The sequence below is a fragment of the Sinohyriopsis cumingii genome, chromosome 5 (assembly GCF_028554795.1).
Source record: "Sinohyriopsis cumingii isolate HCF-2022 chromosome 5, ASM2855479v2, whole genome shotgun sequence".
NCBI lineage: Eukaryota > Metazoa > Mollusca > Bivalvia > Unionida > Unionidae > Sinohyriopsis > Sinohyriopsis cumingii.
The window spans coordinates 10972697-10994708 of NC_142965.1; the positions used below are offsets into that span (position 1 = coordinate 10972697).

The 22012-nt window shown below is 33.9% G+C and overlaps 1 protein-coding gene across 2 annotated transcripts in view; it reads left to right on the forward strand.

Moving 5' to 3' along the window:
- LOC149798630 (serine/threonine-protein phosphatase 2A regulatory subunit B'' subunit beta-like) overlaps window positions 1-20536 on the forward strand; it is a 166591-nt gene extending 146055 nt beyond the window's left edge. For both annotated transcript variants that reach the window (XM_089957463.1, XM_089957462.1), the window contains exons 11-13: window positions 263-412; window positions 828-934; window positions 6597-20536. In XM_089957463.1, coding sequence (XP_089813589.1) covers window positions 263-412; window positions 828-934; window positions 6597-6765 — 426 coding nt within the window. In that variant the 3' untranslated portion in view covers window positions 6766-20536. The remainder of the gene's footprint in view (window positions 1-262; window positions 413-827; window positions 935-6596) is intronic.
- Window positions 20537-22012: the final 1476 nt, after the last annotated feature.

Genomic DNA, 22012 nt, shown 5'->3' on the forward strand with positions numbered 1-22012 from the left:
TGTACAGAGCTTGTGTTTGAGGAGTGTGATTACTCTCTCGCACCATCACACCCCTTGAAATTACTTGCGATCCATCACTCTCCCCAATCTTATTGTTCAAAACAAAAGATTTCCAGATGTTTTTTGAGCGAGCTTCTCAATTTGTGTAGCGAATTTCATGGCAATTTCCTTTCATAAGGACCAATAATTTTACAGGTTCTGCCATTTTAAACAGGTTCCCAGCGGACATTTGTATATGACTCTTTAATTTACTACTATCTAGATGCTTGATCTAGTCCGGCCAAAAGATCCCGAAAAAATCACACTGTGGGACCTGAAGAAATGCAAGATGACCAACATTTTCTTTGACACCTTCTTCAACCTGGACAAGTTCCTTGAACATGAACAGAAAGATCCATTCACCAATTTGCGGGTAGATAGAGCCAGTTTGATGCTTCTGATTTCCTTATGTATTTTAGGTTCACAAGTTTGATATATACACTGTGCAATGTAAGATGTCACGGTTAACATACTTAATTTAATTATACCTCAGCCTATGCCATATATAACAAAATTAGCTTGATGTAAATTCAAATCTTGCTGAAATAATGTGTCATAATGATAAGAATTGAACAAGTAAATATGTATTTCTACCTTGCTTACGAATAATAAAGAGCCTCACAATGTTATAAACCAAGTATGAAGAGGTAGCTTAGAGAAGAAATATTTTCTATTTATTATTCTGTGCTAAAAGTTTATGCTTTGTTGTAAATTTAAATTTCTACCAATAAATCTTATTTGTATTAGACATGTGAATTCCTCATTGTGCATATTTGGTTTGTTCACAGGATATTGAATCTGATGTACCTGAGCCATCCGACTGGGAAAAGTATGCAGCAGAGGAATATGAGCTTTTGGTGGCAGAAGAGGGAGCTAATGATGTTAATGAGGAAATGTAGGTTGCTGAACAATCATTCTTACTCTGATGTACAGTTAACTCAAAAAGCCAGAAGCAGACACATTCTCACTCTAATGTACAGTTAACTCAAAAAGCCAGAAGCAGACACATTCTCACTCTAATGTACAGTTAACTCAAAATGCCAGAAGCAGACACATTCTCACTCTGATGTACAATTAGCACAAAAGCCAGAAGCAGACTCATTCTCACTCTGATTTAGTTAACACAAAAAAATAAGAAGCAGACTCATTCTCACTCTAGTGTACGCTTAACACCAAAACCAGAAACACTCATTCTTATGCTGGTGTACAGTTAAAATAAAAGCCAGAAACAGACTTACTCACACTCTGGTTTACAGTTAACATACAAAACCAGAAGCATACACTCATCTGATGTACAGTTAACACACAAAACCAGAAGCAGACTCATTCTCACTAAGATGTACAGTTAACACACAAAACCAGAAGCATACACTCATCTGATGTACAGTTAACACACAAAACCAGAAGCAGACTCATTCTCACTAAGATGTACAGTTAACACACAAAACCAGAAGCATACACTCATCTGATGTACAGTTAACATACAAAACCAGAAGCATACACTCATCTGATGTACAGTTAACACACAAAACCAGAAGCATGCACACCTGATGTACAGTTAACTCAAAAAGCCAGAAGCAGACACATTCTCACTCTGATGTTCAATTAACACAAAAGCCAGAAGCAGATTCATTCTAACTCTGATGTACAGTTAACTCAAAAAAACAAGAAGCAGACACTCATCTGATGTACAGTTAGCACACAAAACCAGAAACAGACTCATTCTCACTCTGATGTACAGTTAACTAAAAAAGTCGGAAGCAGACACATTCTCACTCTGATGTATAATTAGCACAAAAGCCAGAAGCAGACTCATTCTCACTCTGATTTAGTTAACACTAAAAAATAAGAAGCAGACTCATTCTCACTCTAGTGTACACTTAACACCAAAACCAGAAACACTCATTCTTATGCTGGTGTACAGTTAAAATAAAAGCCAGAAACAGACTTATTCTCACTCTGATGTACAGTTAACATACAAAACCAGAAACATACACTCATCTAATGTACAGTTAGCACACAAAACCAGAAGCAGACTCATTCTCACTCTGATGTACAGTTAACTAAACAAGCCGGAAGCAGACACATTCTCACTCTGATGTGCAGTTAACACAAAAGCCAGAAGCAGACTCATTCTCACCCTGATGTACAATTAACACAAAAGCCAGAAGCAGACTCATTCTCACTCTGATTTAGTTAACACAAAAAAATAAGCAGACTCATTCTCACTCTAGTGTACAACTCTAGTGTACAGTTAACACAAAAGCCAGAAACAGGCTCATTCTCACTCTAGTGTACACTTAACACCAAAACCAGAAACACTCATTCTTATGCTGGTGTACAGTTAAAATAAAAGCTAGAAACAGACTTATTCACACTCTGGTTTACAGTTAACATACAAAACCAGAAGCATACACTCATCTGATGTACAGTTAACACACAAAATGAGAAGCAGACTCATTCTCACTAAGATGTACAGTTAACACAAAACCAGAAGCATACACTCATCTGATGTACAGTTAACACACAAAACCAGAAGCAATCACATTCTCTGATGTACAGTTAACACACAAAACCAGAAGCAGTCTCATTTTCTGATGTACAGTTAACACAAAAAACCAGAAGCAAACTCATTCTCACTCTAATGTACAGTACACACAAAACCAGAAGCATACACTCATCTGATGTACAGTTAACACACAAAACCAAAAGAAGACGCATTCTCACTCTGATGTACAGTTAACACACAAAACCAGAAGCAGACTTACGATTTAAGATGTTGAAAGTAGATATAGTATATTGAGGAAGTTTATTGCAATCCATAATGACCCATTCCATTTGAATCATGAAATTGGGTGTTATGGTAATGGTTGATACTTTGACATTATCATGCTTATAAACATTTAGAATATTAGAGTTATGGAGTTATCCAAGATAAAGTAGTTTTCAATGTTTTGTTATGGTATCGTTATTTAGCAATAACTTTTTACCATTGTGACTGTTACTGCTCAGTAATATAGTATCGGTTATGTTATATTATTTAATCATTCTGTCAAGAAATAAATATGATTACATTTATATTTTTCATTATCACACATTTCCCCTGCAGTTTTCGGTTGAAATATGAAGTATATTAGATAAACAGAGTTGTTCCTCTTTATTCAGCAGAATGTTTACCAGGCAGTCCATCAGATTATAGCACTGCTTTATCTGACATCACAGTTTTGCATGGCAAGTAGCATGAAGTTAAGGGTTAAGTCATTATTGTTTGCTTAATTAAATATAGATTGTAATTAACATATATATTTTCTTATAAGTAGAGTCCAACAGCAAACAACATACTATATATACTCACTTGTAAGATAGTAAAACTGCAAACAGCAAAGATCCTGATCTGCCATAGCATAATGTGCCTGTAGATCAGGGTCTGTGTTGTTTGTTTTTCTGATTATGCCACACAAATTGCACAGACCCAGATCTGTCAGCACATTATGCAACGTCAGATCTGGGGCTATGCAGTTTGCAGTTGAAGTTGACCGTGAGTATATCTTTAAGGCATTAAAACAGTAAAATTGGGGCATTGGAATACACAACATTGTTAACAAGAAAGATAACTATATGTCATGTCCTATACAATATCATTTATTGTATGTCTTATTTATCATTAGTGCACACAGAAAATCATGGTTTCTGGATTGGTATGCTACATATATAGAAGTATTGTAGATCTGTTTTTTGTGTTTAGATGGGAATTTTATAGATGTCTTGAGGCATATGTGTGTCCTGTCTGAACTGGCTTTGATATAGAAAGTTCTTCATCGACCAATATTATTACTTAGTGAAGATTCGGCAAAAGTTCACGCATTTTATGTCTTAGGTCTGTTCCATTAAGCTATACTTGTGACCCATGGAGGGCACTTTTAATGTTTGGTAGTCAGCCATTGAGGCAAATATAGATTTTTGTACCCTTTTTATATGGACTCTGAGTAATCAGAATACCCTGGCATATCTCGTTAAAAATGTGCCTTCCCTGGGTACCATGTATATTTAAATGGAACAGCCCTTAGTTTAAACTGAAATCTTTAATTCTCATTTTTTTATATGACTACCACATATTATTTAAGGTGAAATGTTAGTGTCTTAAGCTTACTGCTGGGATGTTTGTCTCATTGGTCTCATTCCTCACTGTTATCTGGGGGCTGTCTTTTTAATCAGGTTAATGCTTCTCCTTTTTTAGTCTGTCAGAATTAAAGGTCATCGTCATTAAAGATTTTAACATTGTAGATATTTTCTAAAATCATCAGTATACCATATTAAAGTAGATATTTTTATTGTTGTCAGTGTTGTTGTTTTTGTTGTGTGTGTTTTTGTTTTACCTAGTGCACCTTCATTTTGTCTTCATTGACTGTGATGCTTACTAATATCAGTCACTTAAATGTATTTAATTCTGTTGCTGTAGTGCCTCTAGTCTGTTCTGCCTACATGGCTTCCTGTTTACACCTCAAGGTTTGAATGATTCACTAGAACTATATGCAATCTTCCTAAAATATTAGATCGCCTAGACAGTTGGTAATTTTGCTAGGAAATAAAAGTTTTCATTTGATAAAATCATCTTACAGTTCTCAGATCTACAAAATTGTAAAAGGTTGTTTTTGCATTAAAATTACAGAATCTATTATCTGTGAAATATCAAGTTCAGGCTTACCAAAGTCAATGAAATGTCAAAAGGATTTAATCACTGTTTCTGGTACATATATTTTGTCACACCTGTCAAATATCAAGGTCAGGACCTCCAAAGGCAATAAAATATAAATTTAACAGTTCTTGCATTGTTTCTGGTGCATGTATTTTTGTCACACTTGCAGTTGATGCTTTGTTCCTCATGTTCCTTTTCTTCTCAAACTGATCTGTTTGGTGTTTCTTCTTAGCTAGTAAGAGTTTTAAGCATTTATATACCATCATATCAGTGTATTGCAAACCGAAGCACAGGTGCAGATTAAGTTTAGCTCACTTAACTGTTTTAGTTATAGCATTGGACTATTACCTATCAATGCGAACAAACAGTTTGACATGGGTATAGTGGCAGCAGGCAGCATCAGTCTTTAGATTCCATGTTTTTGTCCAGTCTGCATTGGCAGAAGATGAACATAACAATACAACTTCCTGTCCATCCACTCCCTAGATTAAGGTCAATGTTAATTTTGTTAAAGACTAAACACGATGTTAAAGTTTTTTACCTACCATCTGAATAATGGGCATGTTTAATGAAATGGCTTTTACCTACCATCTGAATAACAGGCATGTTTGTTGAAATGGCTTTTACCTACCTTCTGAATAACAGGCATGTTTGATGAAATGGCTTTTACCTACCTTCTGAATAACAGGCATGTTTGATGATAAGGCTTTTAGTTACCAACTGAATAACAGGCATGTTTAATGAAATGGCTTTTACCTACCATCTGAATAACAGGCATGTTTGATGATAAGGCTTTTAGTTACCAACTGAATAACAGGCATGTTTGATGAAATGGCTTTTACCTACCATCTGAATAACAGGCATGTTTGATGAAATGGCTTTTAGTTACCATCTAAATAACATGCATGTTTGAAAATAAGGCTTTTAGTTACCATCTGAATAACAGGCATGTTTGTTGATAAGGCTTTTAGTTACCAATATAATAACAGGCATGTTTGATGAAATGGCTTTTAGTTACCATCTGAATAACAGGCATGTTTGATGATAAGGCTTTTAGTTACCATCTGAATAACAGGCATGTTTGATGAAATGGCTTTTAGTTACCATCTGAATAACAGGCATGTTTGATGATAAGGCTTTTAGTTACCAACTGTCTAACAGACATGTTTGATGAAATGGCTTTTAGTTACCAGCTGAATAACAGGCAAGTTTGATGAAATGGCTTTTAGTTACCAACTGAATAACAGGCATGTTTGATGAAATGGCTTTTAGTTATGAAAACTTTGAAAGTATGACACGGTAGATAAAAATCATTGCATGGTTATAGATTCAAAAAAATTGACTGAATGATTCATGATAAATATTTGTATGGCTTGGCATGATCTCTCTGTCATGCCCACTTTGGTCTCTTGTAATTTATGTTATAAAACTTTTGCTATAAAACAACCATTTTTGTTCAGCTATGTTCAAGCCAAAGACATTGTTACTCATTTGTGTTACTTTGAAACTTTCAGTAATGCCAAGAATGCATACGCACAGAGTAATGTTATGTAGTTTATATTTACAACACTGATATTAAATTAGTAACAGTTAAGAAATAAATTGGAAATTTTAGTTTAAATTGCCTGCCAGTTTGAAATGAAGGGATAGGAGAAAGAAAAGCTAATTTGGTGATTGGAGAACCTGTGTATCAATTCTAAAGACATGCATTACGCCCAAGTCAAGACAGTAGACTTGGCTTCATATGATGAATAAATTCAGTCTGTTGTATTTATGCTCTGTATGCAGTTGATTGAGAATAGCTACAGCCCACAAAAGTAAGGTTTGACTGTGTAAACATAGTTTCCATACTTTGTTGCAGACATTATGAGGATGATTTTGAGCCAGATGAAGAAACCAGCCCAGAAGATGCACGGCTGACAGAACCAGTGCAGCGGACTAATGTCACACAAAGTCGCAGTTCGTCAGGTTTACGGAATATGACAGATGACATCTATGACTTTGGATCAGTGAAGAAAGCAAGTTACTGAGTTACACATGCATGGAGGAATATTTGTGCTTGAAACAGTGTGTCAGGGCAGAGTTGTGCTTCATCTTTCGTGATAGAGCGACAAGTGTGATATAAAAGGAAGGGATGATAGAGGCAGAAAATGGAAGCAGTGAAGTGTAAGGGAGATAACTAAAACATAAGTCAGACAATTCAGATGTGGAGGTCTGCTGTAAAGGAAAAATGGCAAATAAAAATAACAGGAAATGGTGGGACAGTGACCATAAATTCTTAACAAGAAAAAAGGATATAAAAATTGCAGGATAAGAATGGTTGAAAATGAATATTGTTACAATAATTATTACTCAATTAAAAAATACTTATAAGATGATAAATATGTAGGTTGTTTCTGTTTAAAGAGATGGCTATTGCACCACCGCCTCTGTTTTGAATAAGAGATGTCTAGTACATGTAGTAACAATATTCATTTCTTACAAAATTTGTTTGACAACCTCGTGAACTATATATTTTTAATGACAAGTATAATTTAGTAATTACTAATGTGTGATGCATATTAGACTGAAACAAATTTAATATAAAGCATGTTCAGAAACATTGATTCTTTCATTCATTTAAATAAGATTCTCTGTGGTCATTAAATAACGAATTTGTTCTTATACAAACTGGCAGAAATAATAGTTGGTTTCAGAAGTAAGCAATGAAAAATTGCATAAATATTACAGTAAGCAGTCATTTTATAAATACAAATATGACCCAATACTTACCTATACTGAATTTTATCTTTGAAATGTTGATACATACTGGACATTGATGGGGTTTTGTTTTCCATTTTTATATCAAAACAGAAGTGGAGATGCCTGTTGTTCTTTTTTAAAACATGAATGATACATTTCATGCTTTAATAGTATATAGGTAGCTGGAACGTTACAAACACCAAAAGAATTGATCTGTTAGTTTCTTTAAATGATCAAATGAGACAAATTAAGCAAATAGTGTCAAAATTTGTATAGTAGTATTTACAGATTCTTCAAGACTTGGAAGATGTGTTCAGTTTTTATGCTGTCATGCTATCATAGTAATTTCTCGTATTACTTTGTATTTCTTGTTAATTTGTACAGCTATTGTGTCCTTTGGCTGAAATACTTATTTATGTAAATATTTTTTCTAATTTATTCTTTTTTTCTGTGATACTTTTTATGTGTGCTGTGTTTTTCCATTTCATCAAAGTGTCAGTCTTGCTGATTAAAGATACATCTGTACAGTGGAACCCAACCATAACGTGATAATTGGGGTCCAAAAAATTGGATTGCATTAATATCGGGGTCGCGTTAATGCCGAGTTTTACAGTATTTTACTTTTATCAGAGAACAACTCATTGGCACATATACATGTATTCATGTCTAATGTATATGATGAATAGAGTATCAACACTGTTTACTGTTGTGCCATCGTGGCATGTAGTTCATCTATAATGCATGTAATTCCATTGAAAAATTGCACACTGATTTACAGTATTCAATAATTATTTTCCCCAATGTCTAATATACAGCATGAAGAGAGTATCAGGGATCGTCCTGGGCTTCGCCAATGTCGCAAATTGCGATTTTTTTTCCTTATTGGCGACAAAAATATCCCATCTGGTGATTTTTTTGGCGACAGACTTTTTGGTTATTTAATTTGTACATACAATCATGGATTTGGACTGGATAAATTAAAAGGAAGAACGAAATGAAGCCACAAACTTGACTAAGCAATGCATTGGAATCAATCTGTTACACAAACGATCCTTGTTCGTATTGACAACCCCATCTTTACAGTGCATTGTTACATCATAATCTGCTTATGCTGACATCTGGGCTGAGTACTGTATGCTGTGATAAAGTCAATCATGCTACCGAAATATACCTACAACACCGACTTCTGACTACGCGAATAGAACAGATACAATTAATTGAATGGCTAATCCTTCTGTTATTTTTTGTTTTTTTACATATACCAATACAATAGTTTTGCTGAACCTTCATAGAAAACTGATAACCTATGAAGTACTGACTACTGTGTATAAATACAAAGCAAATGGAAAAAATCTCAATCACAATTATATCTGTCGCCAGTGCAGCATTTTACTCACTGATCTTTTTCTTTTGCCATCAATCCCGTGTTACGGCTGCAGAGACTTAAACTCCACAACAAGAAATAGCACAAAAAAAAACAGTTTTGCATAATTAAAAATAATTATTTCTCAAAATACAGGAGTGAAAGAATCCCTAAATTGGGTGTGAATTTATGCTTATATATACGGTCCAATATTGCCAGGTGTTGACTCGTGTAAGTTTCATTCGTGGGAATGGAGATCCTACTTTGCTTGTCGAGAAAATTTATACAGCATTCAGTGATCAGTCTTGGGATTTAGGAAGCAGTTCACTACAAGCTTTGTGAAGCTAGCCAAAAAGGGGGGGGGCTGCTGAGAGACTACTGGTGTGACCTGTCAGCACTGTAGACTGTGAACGTGGATTCAGTAAGATGAACCTCATAAAAACTGACATCAGAAATAAACTCTGCATCTCATCTCTCGAGAATTTAATGAGGATCAGCATATACAGATGTGAAAAATTAGACTCTGAAACTGCATTCAACAAGTGGGCAGCCCTAAAATCGTGACGGATCTTCATGTAACACTTTGTATCATTTTGTTAATGCTTGTTGTAATTAGAGTATTAACTAACCCATCTTTTGTAATTTTCATTGCCTGTTACATTAATAGACTAAATTAACACTTGGAAAAATGTACACTACTTGTTCTGGCGACAAAATATGGAGGTTGGCGATTTTTTTGGCGACAGCTTTTTAAAAGCCAGGACCATCCCTGGAGTATCAACACCGTTTACTTGCTGTCTGATATCGTACCGTCGGGGCTTGCAATTAATCCATAATATATGTAATTCCATTGCAAAAATTGCATACATACTTAAACTATTCAGTATTTTTGGCACACATCATTATGTGTTTGAATTCAATGGGAAAAATTAACAGCAAAGTTAGGTTAAAAAAGATGAAGCACATGTACAATTCATTACGTTCCAGGGTCTATGAACTGTGTCTGTACAAATTTCATACTGCTAAAATTTTCTCATATGCGTTTCCGTGTACATTTATCCATTGCAAATTTACAACGACTACAGCAAGAATAATCAACAATTAACACATGCTTTCAGCATGCATATAACGTTTACTTCAGATTTTGTGAATATCGAAAGAAACATGTGAAAACTACTATACTAATCATTGCGCAAAGTGCAGGGAATGACTTGCGTTTGTGAGCTTGCTTTTTCATAACGGTAAAATATATTTATAAAACAATAGGAAATTAATAACGAGTTTATAAACAAACACCATACCCATGTAAAATCAGAGAACTAAGTGCAGTAGGCCTGCAATGGTCACGAGTCACTTTTATCAATTTTTTAAAGCTGAACACATGTACAATTTCATACCCTTTCAATTTCCAGCTAATAAAGTGGACATTATTTACTGGTCAACTGATTGCGTCTAATAACACCACCAAGCCCAGCACACATCATGGCGGCTTTTGTTTTTTGATGTTTATTAAACTGTGAGAATCTTTTATCAACCACTGCATTGTCTGCTGCTTGTGTATGCAGTTAAAGAAGAAACACATGTTGGCTATTGTTTGAGCAACGATTGTATGCAGAATTAATTGCTTATAAGTCAGGTCTAACTGCAAACAACATAGACCCTGATCTGCCATCACATAATGTGCCAGCAGATCAGATTCTGTGTTTTTTGTTCTAATGATTATTCCTAACAAACTGAAGTTTGCAGTTGGAGCTGACATATGGGAATATATGTTGTACCTGACTTTACACTTTCCATCCAGTATTGGAGTAGACTGACTTGTGGGAATATATGTTGTACCTGACTTTACACTTCCCATCCAGTATTGGAGTAGACTGACTTGTGGGAATATATATTGTACCTGACTTTACACTTTCCATCCAGTATTGGAGTAGACTGACTTGTGGGAATATATATTGTACCTGATTTTACCCTTCCACCTTTTTATCATGGGAATAAACTGAAAAATCTGAATAGTAATGGCATGTGTGAAAATAAAGTGTATACGTAAAGTAATGTGTGTAATATTGACCATAAAGCACCCAGTCGTGCTGATATTTCAGTAGCAAAAATATGTTTATATCTTTGATCATGCTGTAAAATCTGGTTTTAATGCTTTAATATCAAAATTTTACAATATTATTGGTTTGTTTTTCATATTGATAAGTGCATATAAAACAACCCGCACATGACTATTTTCAATCATATGCATTTATGCTTATTATCCAGTATGTTCAAATGATGCTAATTCTCCTTCAAATGCTGCAGAAATTATTAAAAATAGAAAAACTTGTGAGCAACATCCCACAAACTGCTAAACAGAATTTGATCAGGTTTGACAGAAACTGTTCTGGCTTTCAGTTTGTGTAAATGATGCTGGTTTGCCATCAAATTTAACTACCATTGCTGAAAATAGAAGAAAAAAAATCAAATTACATATAATGAAAATGCAGAATCTGACTGAAGTTGACAGCGAACATCCTTGCTCAAAGCCAATAGCTGCCATTTTTAATAAATTTCACCATTCTTCCAATCTAGGAAAAGATTTGTTAAAAAAATTATCTGACATTAGCCATTCTTTGGAATAATCAAGATGCTAGGTTGAAATGATGTTTAAATATTCAATTTAGCATTAGGAGGTGCCACCTGTTAATTCTGTTGCCAAAGTCACTCGTAATTCCAGTTTTTTAATAAAGTCCACCAAAAGTAATATCATTTGCACATAATGAACAAAATGATTCGAGAGGGAAGAAAGAAAAGTAGGCCTGCTTTTTTAAGTGGATCTAAGAAGATAGAAATTAAATAAGTTTGAACACATATATAAACAGTATGCTTGATCTCTTTCCTTCATTTCGTATACAATTTATTTTTACTTGGAACAGAGTAATCTAGTGTATATCACATAATAGTCACCTACCATATCCAACATAGCATAGTGTTGGCTGCTACTGTTTACAACGATGATGTTATCAAATCTTGTGTTCCAGCTTTTGACTGAAATCCGTTGATCCATGGATCAGCATCGGATTAATTTGTATGCATGTGCAAAATGGCCTAATTTCTCAGTTCGAGTGAGAAATTACATGGCTCATAATGTAATGATTTGTTGATATTAACTAGGTTTTAAGGCACCCAACAATGTTTAGCATTAATATCCTTAAAGATTCAGCATTATTTAGGTGATTTGGCATATATGACTTTTTGCATGCAACAGCAGCATTGGGGCTTTAAAAGGCTTTGAAGTTGCAGAAATTATGTTGTTCTGCCATCAAATATGGCTGCTATTGCTAAAAATAGAAGAAAAAACCTTTCCAACAACCGCTTCTCAAAAACTGCTCAACTGAATTTGACCAAGTTTGACAAATTGTTCTGGCACATTCTGGGTTTTAGATTTGTTTCACCATCAATTTAGCCACCATTCCTAAAAAAAAGATAAACCCTTGAACAACGTCTCATAAGCCATTGAACAGAATTTGACCAAATCTGATAGATGGCATCTTAGCATGAAGGGTTTTCAATTATAAAAAGGTGATGCTGATCCTCTGTTAAATATGACTACCATTTTCAAAGTCAAAAAATATTTAAACGACTTTTCCAAAATGGCACAAAAGAATATGACCAAATTCATGAGGCATCCTGACATTTAGAGCTTTTAGAGTTATGCAGATGCTACTGTTCCACTTACAAATATGACTGTAGTAAATAGAAAAACCTTAAAAACAACTTCCAAAAAATGACTGAAAAGAACTCAATCAAGTTTGACAGCATCCTCGTATGAAGGGCTTTCAAACTTACACAAATGATACCTATATAAAATTAAATATGACTTCCACAGCTAAAAGAAGAAAGAGCTTTAGGTGAATTTTCAAAAACAAGTTAAAAAAAATTACAACATTCTGGTATGAAGGGCTTTCAGTTTATACAAATAATACCAATCTGCCATCAAATATGGTCCGTTTTTTATTACAACTTCTCGAAAGCCATGCCTTTAAAACAATTTCTCTAAAATGACTTGTTTGTTAAGAAAGACATCTATCAGTAATAGTACACAAGTATAACATAATTATGAAGTTTCGCATAGAGAATCTCCTTTTCTTAAGTGTGGAATCTTAAACTGTTGTGGGTTTTATTTTAATTCTTCTTATGAGATCATGATCTATACTGGGTCTAATTAGTAGATCAAAACAACGTAGGTTTTGATCTACTGGCACATTATGTGTCTGCAGTTCAGGGTTGATGTTGCTTGCAGTTGGACCTGATTAACATTTAAGTATATGCAGTATAATAATTTAAATCATGTCAGTACTGGTAGAAAATCAACACAGTTTATGTGTGTGGACAGTATTCAGTTTTCATAAAGCTGTTATAATGTGTAAACTTATTTCACAGTGTTCATGCATTATTGAATATTGTATGGATACCAGTAGTTTTTATGAGGCTGGCTTTCAGCATCAGTGACAGCGTTCATGTTTGGACAGTTGTCGTACTTCGATGGACTATGCATTGACAATGTGTCATACTTTGATGACTTGTGTTTTGCATCGACAATGTGACATACTTCGATGGATTACACTTTGCATTGACAATGCGACATACTTGGGATTGCACTTTGCATTGACAATGTGTCATACTTCGACAGATTTCACTTTGCATTGACAATGTGTCATACTTCAATGATTTCACTTTGCATTGACAATGTGTCATACTTCAGTGATTTCACTTTGCATTGACAATGTGTCATACTTCGACAGATTTCACTTTGCATTGACAATGTGACATACTTGGGATTGCACTTTGCATTGACAATGTGTCATACTTCGACAGATTTCACTTTGCATTGACAATGTGTCATACTTCAATGATTTCACTTTGCATTGACAATGTGATATCACACCAATAATTGTCATGCTGGATCACATTAGTCATTCTGTTTTAAAAGTCTTGCTTTGTGCATATTCTGTCTTATCAAAACATTTTAAATTAAAATTTGTAACCTCAAAATTATTAGTGAAATTAGTAGAGTTGTTATAGAAGATGCACTTTATGAATTAAAGTTGAATACTTAAAGTATGAAGTAAGTAACCCAGGTGCTTCAGGTATGAATTAAGTAACCCAAGTGTTTCACGTATGAATTAAGTAACTCATGTGCTTCAGGTATGAATTAAGTAACTCAAGTGCTTCAGGTATGAATGAAGTAACACAAGTGTTTCAGGTATGAATTAAGTAACTGAAGTGCTTCAAGTATGGATTACGTAACTCGAGTGCTTTAGGTATGAATTAAGTAACTCAAGTGCTTCAGGTATGAATGAAGTAACTGAAGTGCTTCAAGTATGGATTAAGTAACTCCAGTGGTTTGAGTATGAATTAAGTAATTCATTGATTCAAGTATGAATTAGGTTTTTGTGTGCTTCAAGTGTGAATTAAAATGAGCATTTCAAATGTGAATTAAGTAATTTGAATGCCTTGAGTATGAATTCAGTAACTCATTGCTTCAGGTATGAATTCAGTAACTCTGTGCTTCAAGTATGAGTTAAGTACCTTGAGTGCTTTGCATATGAATTAAGTAACTCAAGTGCTTCAGGTATGAAATAAGGAATTTTTCAGGATAATCTATAGTTTAGAGCTTTATATCAGGCCTGAATTTCTTCATTGCATTTAAATTTATCCGTATGTTAGTTCGAACTGCCATTGTAAATCAGGAATTTGGATAATTTTCTGAATCTGTTTGTTACACAATTGAAGGTACTGTTCTGATTTTTTTTTTTATATTTAAGAATTTCTGCTGCTGAATTATCCATTAAAGATTAATTCTGCCTAACATGCAAATATCATGATGAATCAATAAAATCATGAAACTTCTTAAAGTTTGTACCTTTTTTGGCAGTATTTATCTTCAAAAACAACTGAGAGTCAGTTTAGACAATTTCAATTGTGTACCATGTTGAGATGTTTTTCAAACATATAAAGAATGATGGAATGATTTGATGTTTCTATAAAGTCTTTGCAAAGTAAGTCTTTAAACTATGTTGACAATGTGGGTCTGTAACCATAATATTGCTTACTGTGCTACCATATGTATTCATCAACAAGTCGAGTCAAGCTGCAAACAACAAAGATCCTGATCTGCCATAGCATAATGCGCTAGTACATCAGGGTCTATGTTGTTTGTTGTAGTGACTACCCCTAACAAACTGCAAAGACCAAGATCTGGAGGAACATTAAGTAATGGCAGATCTGTGTCTGTGTAGTTTTCAGTTGGATGTGTCTTATAAGCGAGTATATATGATATATAGTTTTATTCTTTCACTATAAATTTTGTCTTCCAGAATATAATTTGTTAATTTATGTATCTTACAAAGTGCCTTTTTGACTGCTTTGAATTCTGCCTTGGGTTTTTTTAACGTGGTTTGTAAGTACATATTTGCCAGAAGATAACCGTCCACTGTTATTTCAAGATCTGAATCAGGAAATGGGCTTACTTTGCATGCATCTGTTTAAAGTGATAATTTACTTAAATCTTGCTGCTGTGCCTTTTTATCCACAATACATTGGAACTTCATGTATTACTTGCATATTGTTGTTGTTTTGTATATTACTTTGAATATGATTACTTGTAAAATGTTATATTTAATTTCTTCAAAATTTGATATTTTGAAATACTATGCATTCACTGTTTCTTCATAGCATACCATTTATGTTTGATTTTTCATTGGGTACCGATATTGTTGATTTCATGGTTCATCCGACAATGAATTTTACGACTAAATGAACTATGATTCTTTTGTGAAAACACTCTTCCACTCCACGACTGTAAACATTGATGAAATGTCCATTGTATGCCCAACCACAAAAATAAAAATCCTGGAAAATAAAGATTCATTTCCAATTCTGAAAGCAAAAGATTCTAATTATCCATTGGGTTTCATGAATCTCATTTACAAATGTAAGAGTCAGTTTATTACACGATAAAAGTTCTGATTTTATTTTACCAAGCCACAAATTAGTGTCTAGTGAAATGACTGTGAAATACATTCAGATGTCTCAATCTTTAAGCTGTTCCTTTGTATGATGTGATGGTGTCATTTATGATGTCGTATGTATTACATATATGAAAATTATGGGTGTATTAACATAAATAACATAGTAGTCATGTGATAAAAATGAATTCGCACTAGCCAAAGGTTTAAGCACTCCAATATTTCTTTAAAATATGTATGGATTGCTGTACACTATCTTAAACTACTTATTGTTCAGCATCAATCTCCATGTAAGGTTAGTACATAGAAATGTAGGGGAGAAAGTACCCTGTCATTAATTGTCCATATAGAATAGGTGAGTGAACATTTAACTGTTGATCGAATTTGTACACGCTGAAAATCCTAGACTCTTGTACAAGTACAGAAAGGTGTGTGTTGGTGAGCGAAGATTTTAGACTGACACGCTATGAGATCACTTCAACCATGTCATTTATATCCAGTGTCAAAGTTCATATTGCTATGATACGCTGAAATATAACATGACATCATATCAACAATATCATAATGTAAAGTTTATGTTGTTTTAAACTGTGCAGGAGGCATTGAATGTATGAGTGTACATCATTAAATATAGTATGCTTAAGGTCAACAGCTGCATTAATAAATCTTGTAAATTTTCTTACAGTTTTGGATTTGCACAAGTATAAGCACAATATCGCAACATTTTTTTCTTTCTTTAAGACCGCTGCTCATGATTACCTTAGCCCAGTTTATAAAAGTGCTTGGACTAAGTTGTCTACTTCACACGTTTTTAAAAGTGCTTGGACCATGCACAGCTATGTTATCAGAAGCCACAAGTGTCTACTTGATGAGTTTTTTTTATAAAAAAATCCATTAAAGATGTGACAGTTGATACAGCTTACTTTTAAAATTCATTTTGTTTCCCGTTTGAATCTGTTTTAAAATCCTTGTTTCTGACAAGTTTAACCTTTCTTGGTTTCACAGAACAACTCATTTTTTGAGTGTCAAGATCTTGGTAGCAGATAATGTATTCTGTTGTTGTTAGTATTCAGCAGTGTGGTCATAGATGTTAGTGTTTAATTTTAAACTTTGAATTTAAAATCAGATAGCAGATAATATATTCTGTTGTTGTTAGTATTCAGCAGTGTGGTCATAGATGTTAGTGTTTAATTTTAAACTTTGAATTTAAAATCAGAGTTTGTCATATTTTAAGAAAAAAGATTGGTTTCTAATGACAATACGTTTTGTAACTCTTTGTTATTAAAGACTGATGTAGGTTCAAAGTATCATTCTACAATTTCCTATGCAGTTGGTATTTTCCCTGTATGTTGTGAAAGTTAAACCGATTCTATTTTACATACAAACCACATTAAACATTTATTTACAGAAATAATTGAGGCATTTTTAATTGAGTCTTTGCACATTGTAGTATGCTTACAATTAGCTAATACTAGTATTTTTCTGTAATAATTTAGTTCATATTGTAATGTTTGAGTAATAAATCAAATGAAGCAGAAACTTGTAGGAATTATTTTTATTAAAATGATGTTTAAAATGTTACAGTGGCATTCAGTTGCCATTTTTGCAGAGTAATTTTTCATAGACTGCTTTCACATATATTGTTTGACTGTAACCCAATTTTGGAATTTTATTGTGAAATGAATGAGAATTAAATGACCAGTCTGTGACATGGCAAACATGGTGGCCAGTGACTTATGTAAACCTCAGAGAAACTTTCAAATGCTGTTTAGTCATACTGAATCAAGCATCTAGAAGTTGTTACTTTAAGAATAGAAAATGGCAACTTAAGTACGTAAGGTATGTCTTGTTTATTACTCAGATATAATCATATCAGCCAAATTATTGCAGAAAAGTATATGTATCAGCTGATCTTGAAAATACTCTATATACTTATAAGAGCTATTTAAAATATGAGTTAGCTCCCTTTCCCTTAAAGCTTTATTGCAATGTGTATAGTTTAGAAGCAGGGATCAGCTTAAATAAAGGATTACAAATAATAAAATTATGAAATGCATGGAGACAGTAATAAGGCATGCAAAAGAGAATGATGTTAACAAAGATAAAAAATGTATAGGTAACCACTTGCTGGTTTAGAAGTTGAATATCACAGATTTTATATACAGTGGAACCCCACTATAATGTGATGATTGGGGTCCAAAAAATTGGATCGTGTTAATAGCGGGGTCATGTTAATGCTGGGTTTTGATAGTATTTTCCTTTTTTCAGAGAACAACTTATTGGCACATATACATGTATTCACGTCTAATGTATATCATGAATAGGGTATCAACACCGTTTACTATCGTGCCGTTATGGCATGCATTTCATCCATAATGCATGTAATTCCATTGAAAAATTGCACACAGATTTAAATATTCAGTAATTTTGTCTCAGATCATGTGTCTGAATTAAACATATAATATATAGCATGAACAGAGTATTAACACCGTTTTCTTGCCATCTGATATCATACCATCGGGGTTTGAAGTTAATTCGTAATACATGTAATTTCATTGCAAAAATTGCATACATATTTAAACTATTCAATAATTTTGTCATAGATCATTATGAGTCTGAATTTCAATGGGAAAAATAAACAGCAAAATTAGGTTAAGAAAGACAAAGCACATGTACAGTTCATCACCAGTATGTTCCAGGTTCTATGAATGGTGTCTGTACAAATTTCATACTGCTAAAATTTTCTCATATGTGTTTACGTGTACATTTATCCATTGTAAATTTTCAATAATTAACACTTGTATGCTTATTCATTTGAATGACTACAGCAAGAATAATTAACAATCAACACATGCTTTCAACATGCATATAACTTTTACTTTAGATTTTGTGAATATCGAAAGAAACGTGTGAAAACTACTATACTAATCATTGCACAAAGTGCAGAAAACGACTTGGCATTTGTGAACTTGCTTTTCCATAACGGTAAAATATTTTAATAAAAAATAGGAAATTAATAACAAGTTCATAAACAAACACCATATACATGTAAAACCAGATAACTATGTGCAGTGGGCCTGCAATGGTCATGAGTCACTTTTATAAAAAAAAATTTAAGCTGAACGCATGCACAATTTCATACCCTATCAGTTAACCAGCTAATAAAGTGGACATTATTTACTGGTCAACTGATTGCATCTAATAACACCGCTAAGCCCAGCAAACATGTTGGCAGTTTTTATTTTTTGATGTTTATTAAATTGGGAGAATCTTGTATCAACCACCGCATTATCTGCTGCTTGGTTGTGTATGCATTTAAAGAAGAAACACATGTTGGCTGTTGTTTCATGCCGGCCAGCATATCTGGTGGAGGAAGAAGTTGGAAGACCCCAGGAGGGACTACCGACCCCCAGATTTCCCACATACCCACTTTAGCTGAGTCCATGGTTTGATTCCATGTGGACAGATGTGAGATGTCAGTGATCTGTAAAGGCAATTGCCTTAGACCACTCAGTCCACCATGGTCCCACCTATACTGTTTTCCAATGTGCATGTTCTACACATTTAGATAACATAATTTAAGATGACTTTGTTTTAACTAACATCATTCATGTAATACAACCTTTGAGAGATTTCATCACCTCATCGTAAATGTTGCTTAAATGTTGTAAGATTACTAATGCGGTATTTTTGTGTCTGTTAACAGTATTACACATATTAATAGTTACAATGTATTCAGCTCAGGTTAGGTTTGGTTTGGTGTTATATGGCACAACAACACATGTAGGTTATTTAATGCTTAGGCAGTTAGAGTAAAGTACCTTGCCCAGGGACACACCAAGCCAGCCGGCCCTGGCTGATCTTAGGCTCAGGTATCCGTCAGATGATGTCCACTATATATTGTCGATAATATTCAGTGAATAACTTGTTTAATTCTTGTAAATTTGTGGTTTACTGTTATTTATTTGTTCATATTTAATGAACACCAAACTGTAAATTATAACAAAATGTTGATCCTGATCTACTGCAGCATAATGTGCTAACAAATCGGGGTCTGAGATGTAGCATAATGTGCTAACAAATCAGGGTCTGGTCTGTAGCATAATGTGCTAACAAATCAGGGTCTGGTCTGTAGTATAATGTGCTAACAAATCGGGGTCTGGTCTGTAGCATAATGTGCTAACAAATCGGGGTCTGGTCTGTAGCATAATGTGCTAACAAATCGGGGTCTGGTCTGTAGCATAATGTGCTAACAAATCGGGGTCTGGTCTGTAGCATAATGTGCTAACAAATCGGGGTCTGGTCTGTAGTATAATGTGCTAACAAATCAGGGTCTGGTCTGTAGCATAATGTGCTAACAAATCAGGGTCTGGTCTGTAGCATAATGTGCTAACAAATCAGGGTCTGGTCTGTAGCATAATGTGCTAACAAATCAGGGTCTGGTCTGTAGCATAATGTGCTAACAAATCAGGGTCTGAGATGTTGGTTGGTTGTACTAGGATATTGCCAAACAGGATAGAGCCTGATCAGTAAGTGGATTATGTAATGCTAGATCTGGGTCAACATGTGTATTTTGATACGTGTTATGCATGTGTTAATACAACATTAGATGAATCTGTTTTTGAGACATGAGTGAAAATTACAATGTGGATCACAAAATAAATTGACAAAATAAATCAATTATAGATTTTGTTTCTTTTTTCTCTTTGTGTGCGTGTGTGCATGCATCCATGGTTCTTTTAGTTCATGCATATGTCTGTGGAATATGCAAATGTAGATACAACTGGTTTCCAGATTAGAATAATAAGCATGTAACGAAAGTCAGACTTTATACACTTACTGACATTGTGATTTAGACAACATAAACGTTGTCAGGTGTGGTACACCCAATACAAAGATATTCATATTATGTTTCAATTTGCTTATATATACATTCATTAATTAATCACTTTCATACATTCAAACCAACATGGATGTAGTATTTATGTATGTCATGGATAGATTCAGATTCTGTTTTCAAAGATGGTTGAAGCTTGAAAGGTATGGTTCATTTAACTTAAAACGGCAACATTGCTGTCCAGTAACATTGAAATGTACAGTACCACTACTGGAAAAAGGCATTTTGGTCAAACTCCCTCCAGATCTAGCATGTGTGTGCATGCCCATCTATCTACTTATATGTATGTATGTAGTGATATGCTGCTACTTCTAATATCTTCTGATCAGCTCACAAAATGTTGTATGACTACAATGTAAGACATAGCACATACTGTTTTTGTTTAAGTACTAAACAAAAATATCGGGTGATGTGTCTTACATTGTATGACTATAGTTGAGTGTAGCCATTTTGAGATATCCCCTCGAACATCGAAATGCTCGTTACCCGTTCGCATATTTTGTACAACAATACAAGATTTTAAAATTAAATTACCTGCACAAACATTTGAAGATGGGAATAATATATTCGGGTAGGTTTGTCATGACTGATCATATTGTTTAATATTATGTTAAATTAGAAGAATTAAAACACGGATTAGTGTGTATTACTGTCATGATTTCATTTTCCATCAGCATGGTCAATTTGGATGGCTGATTGATTGCAATACCCACCAATCCATGCTTGTTTACCAGAATGCTTACACATGCCTAACTTGTATATAAAGAGCGTCGTGGTTCCAAGTCAGAGACAGATAGGGGTAGGAAGATAAGAGGGCAGACGGAAAAAGGATAGAGGAAAGGACGGGTCAAGATTAAGCCGTAGAATAAAGATCTCAGAAAAAGATTGAGTCGGGAAAAATGAGAGAGGTGATTGTTGAAAAAGGAAAATTTATGAAATTTTGAAGAATAATTTGGAACTTAGACTCTAACTACAAATTATCATAAGCAGACAAATTTTCTACACACGAATTTCAGAAGCCAAATTTGGATTCCGAAATTCAAAACTTCTTATTTCAAACATAATTTGCCCACATATTTTTAACACTCAGGCTTTGTTTTAGTAAATTATGAACTTGTTTAGATAATCGAGATATCTGCTGGTTCTATCTACTGGTATATTTCTGTAAGTAAAATTTGAATCTGTAAACTGGTAAAAGGGTGTTTTTTTTTTACAGATGAGAAATTATTGAATAAATCTGTCCTAGATTTTTAATCTTT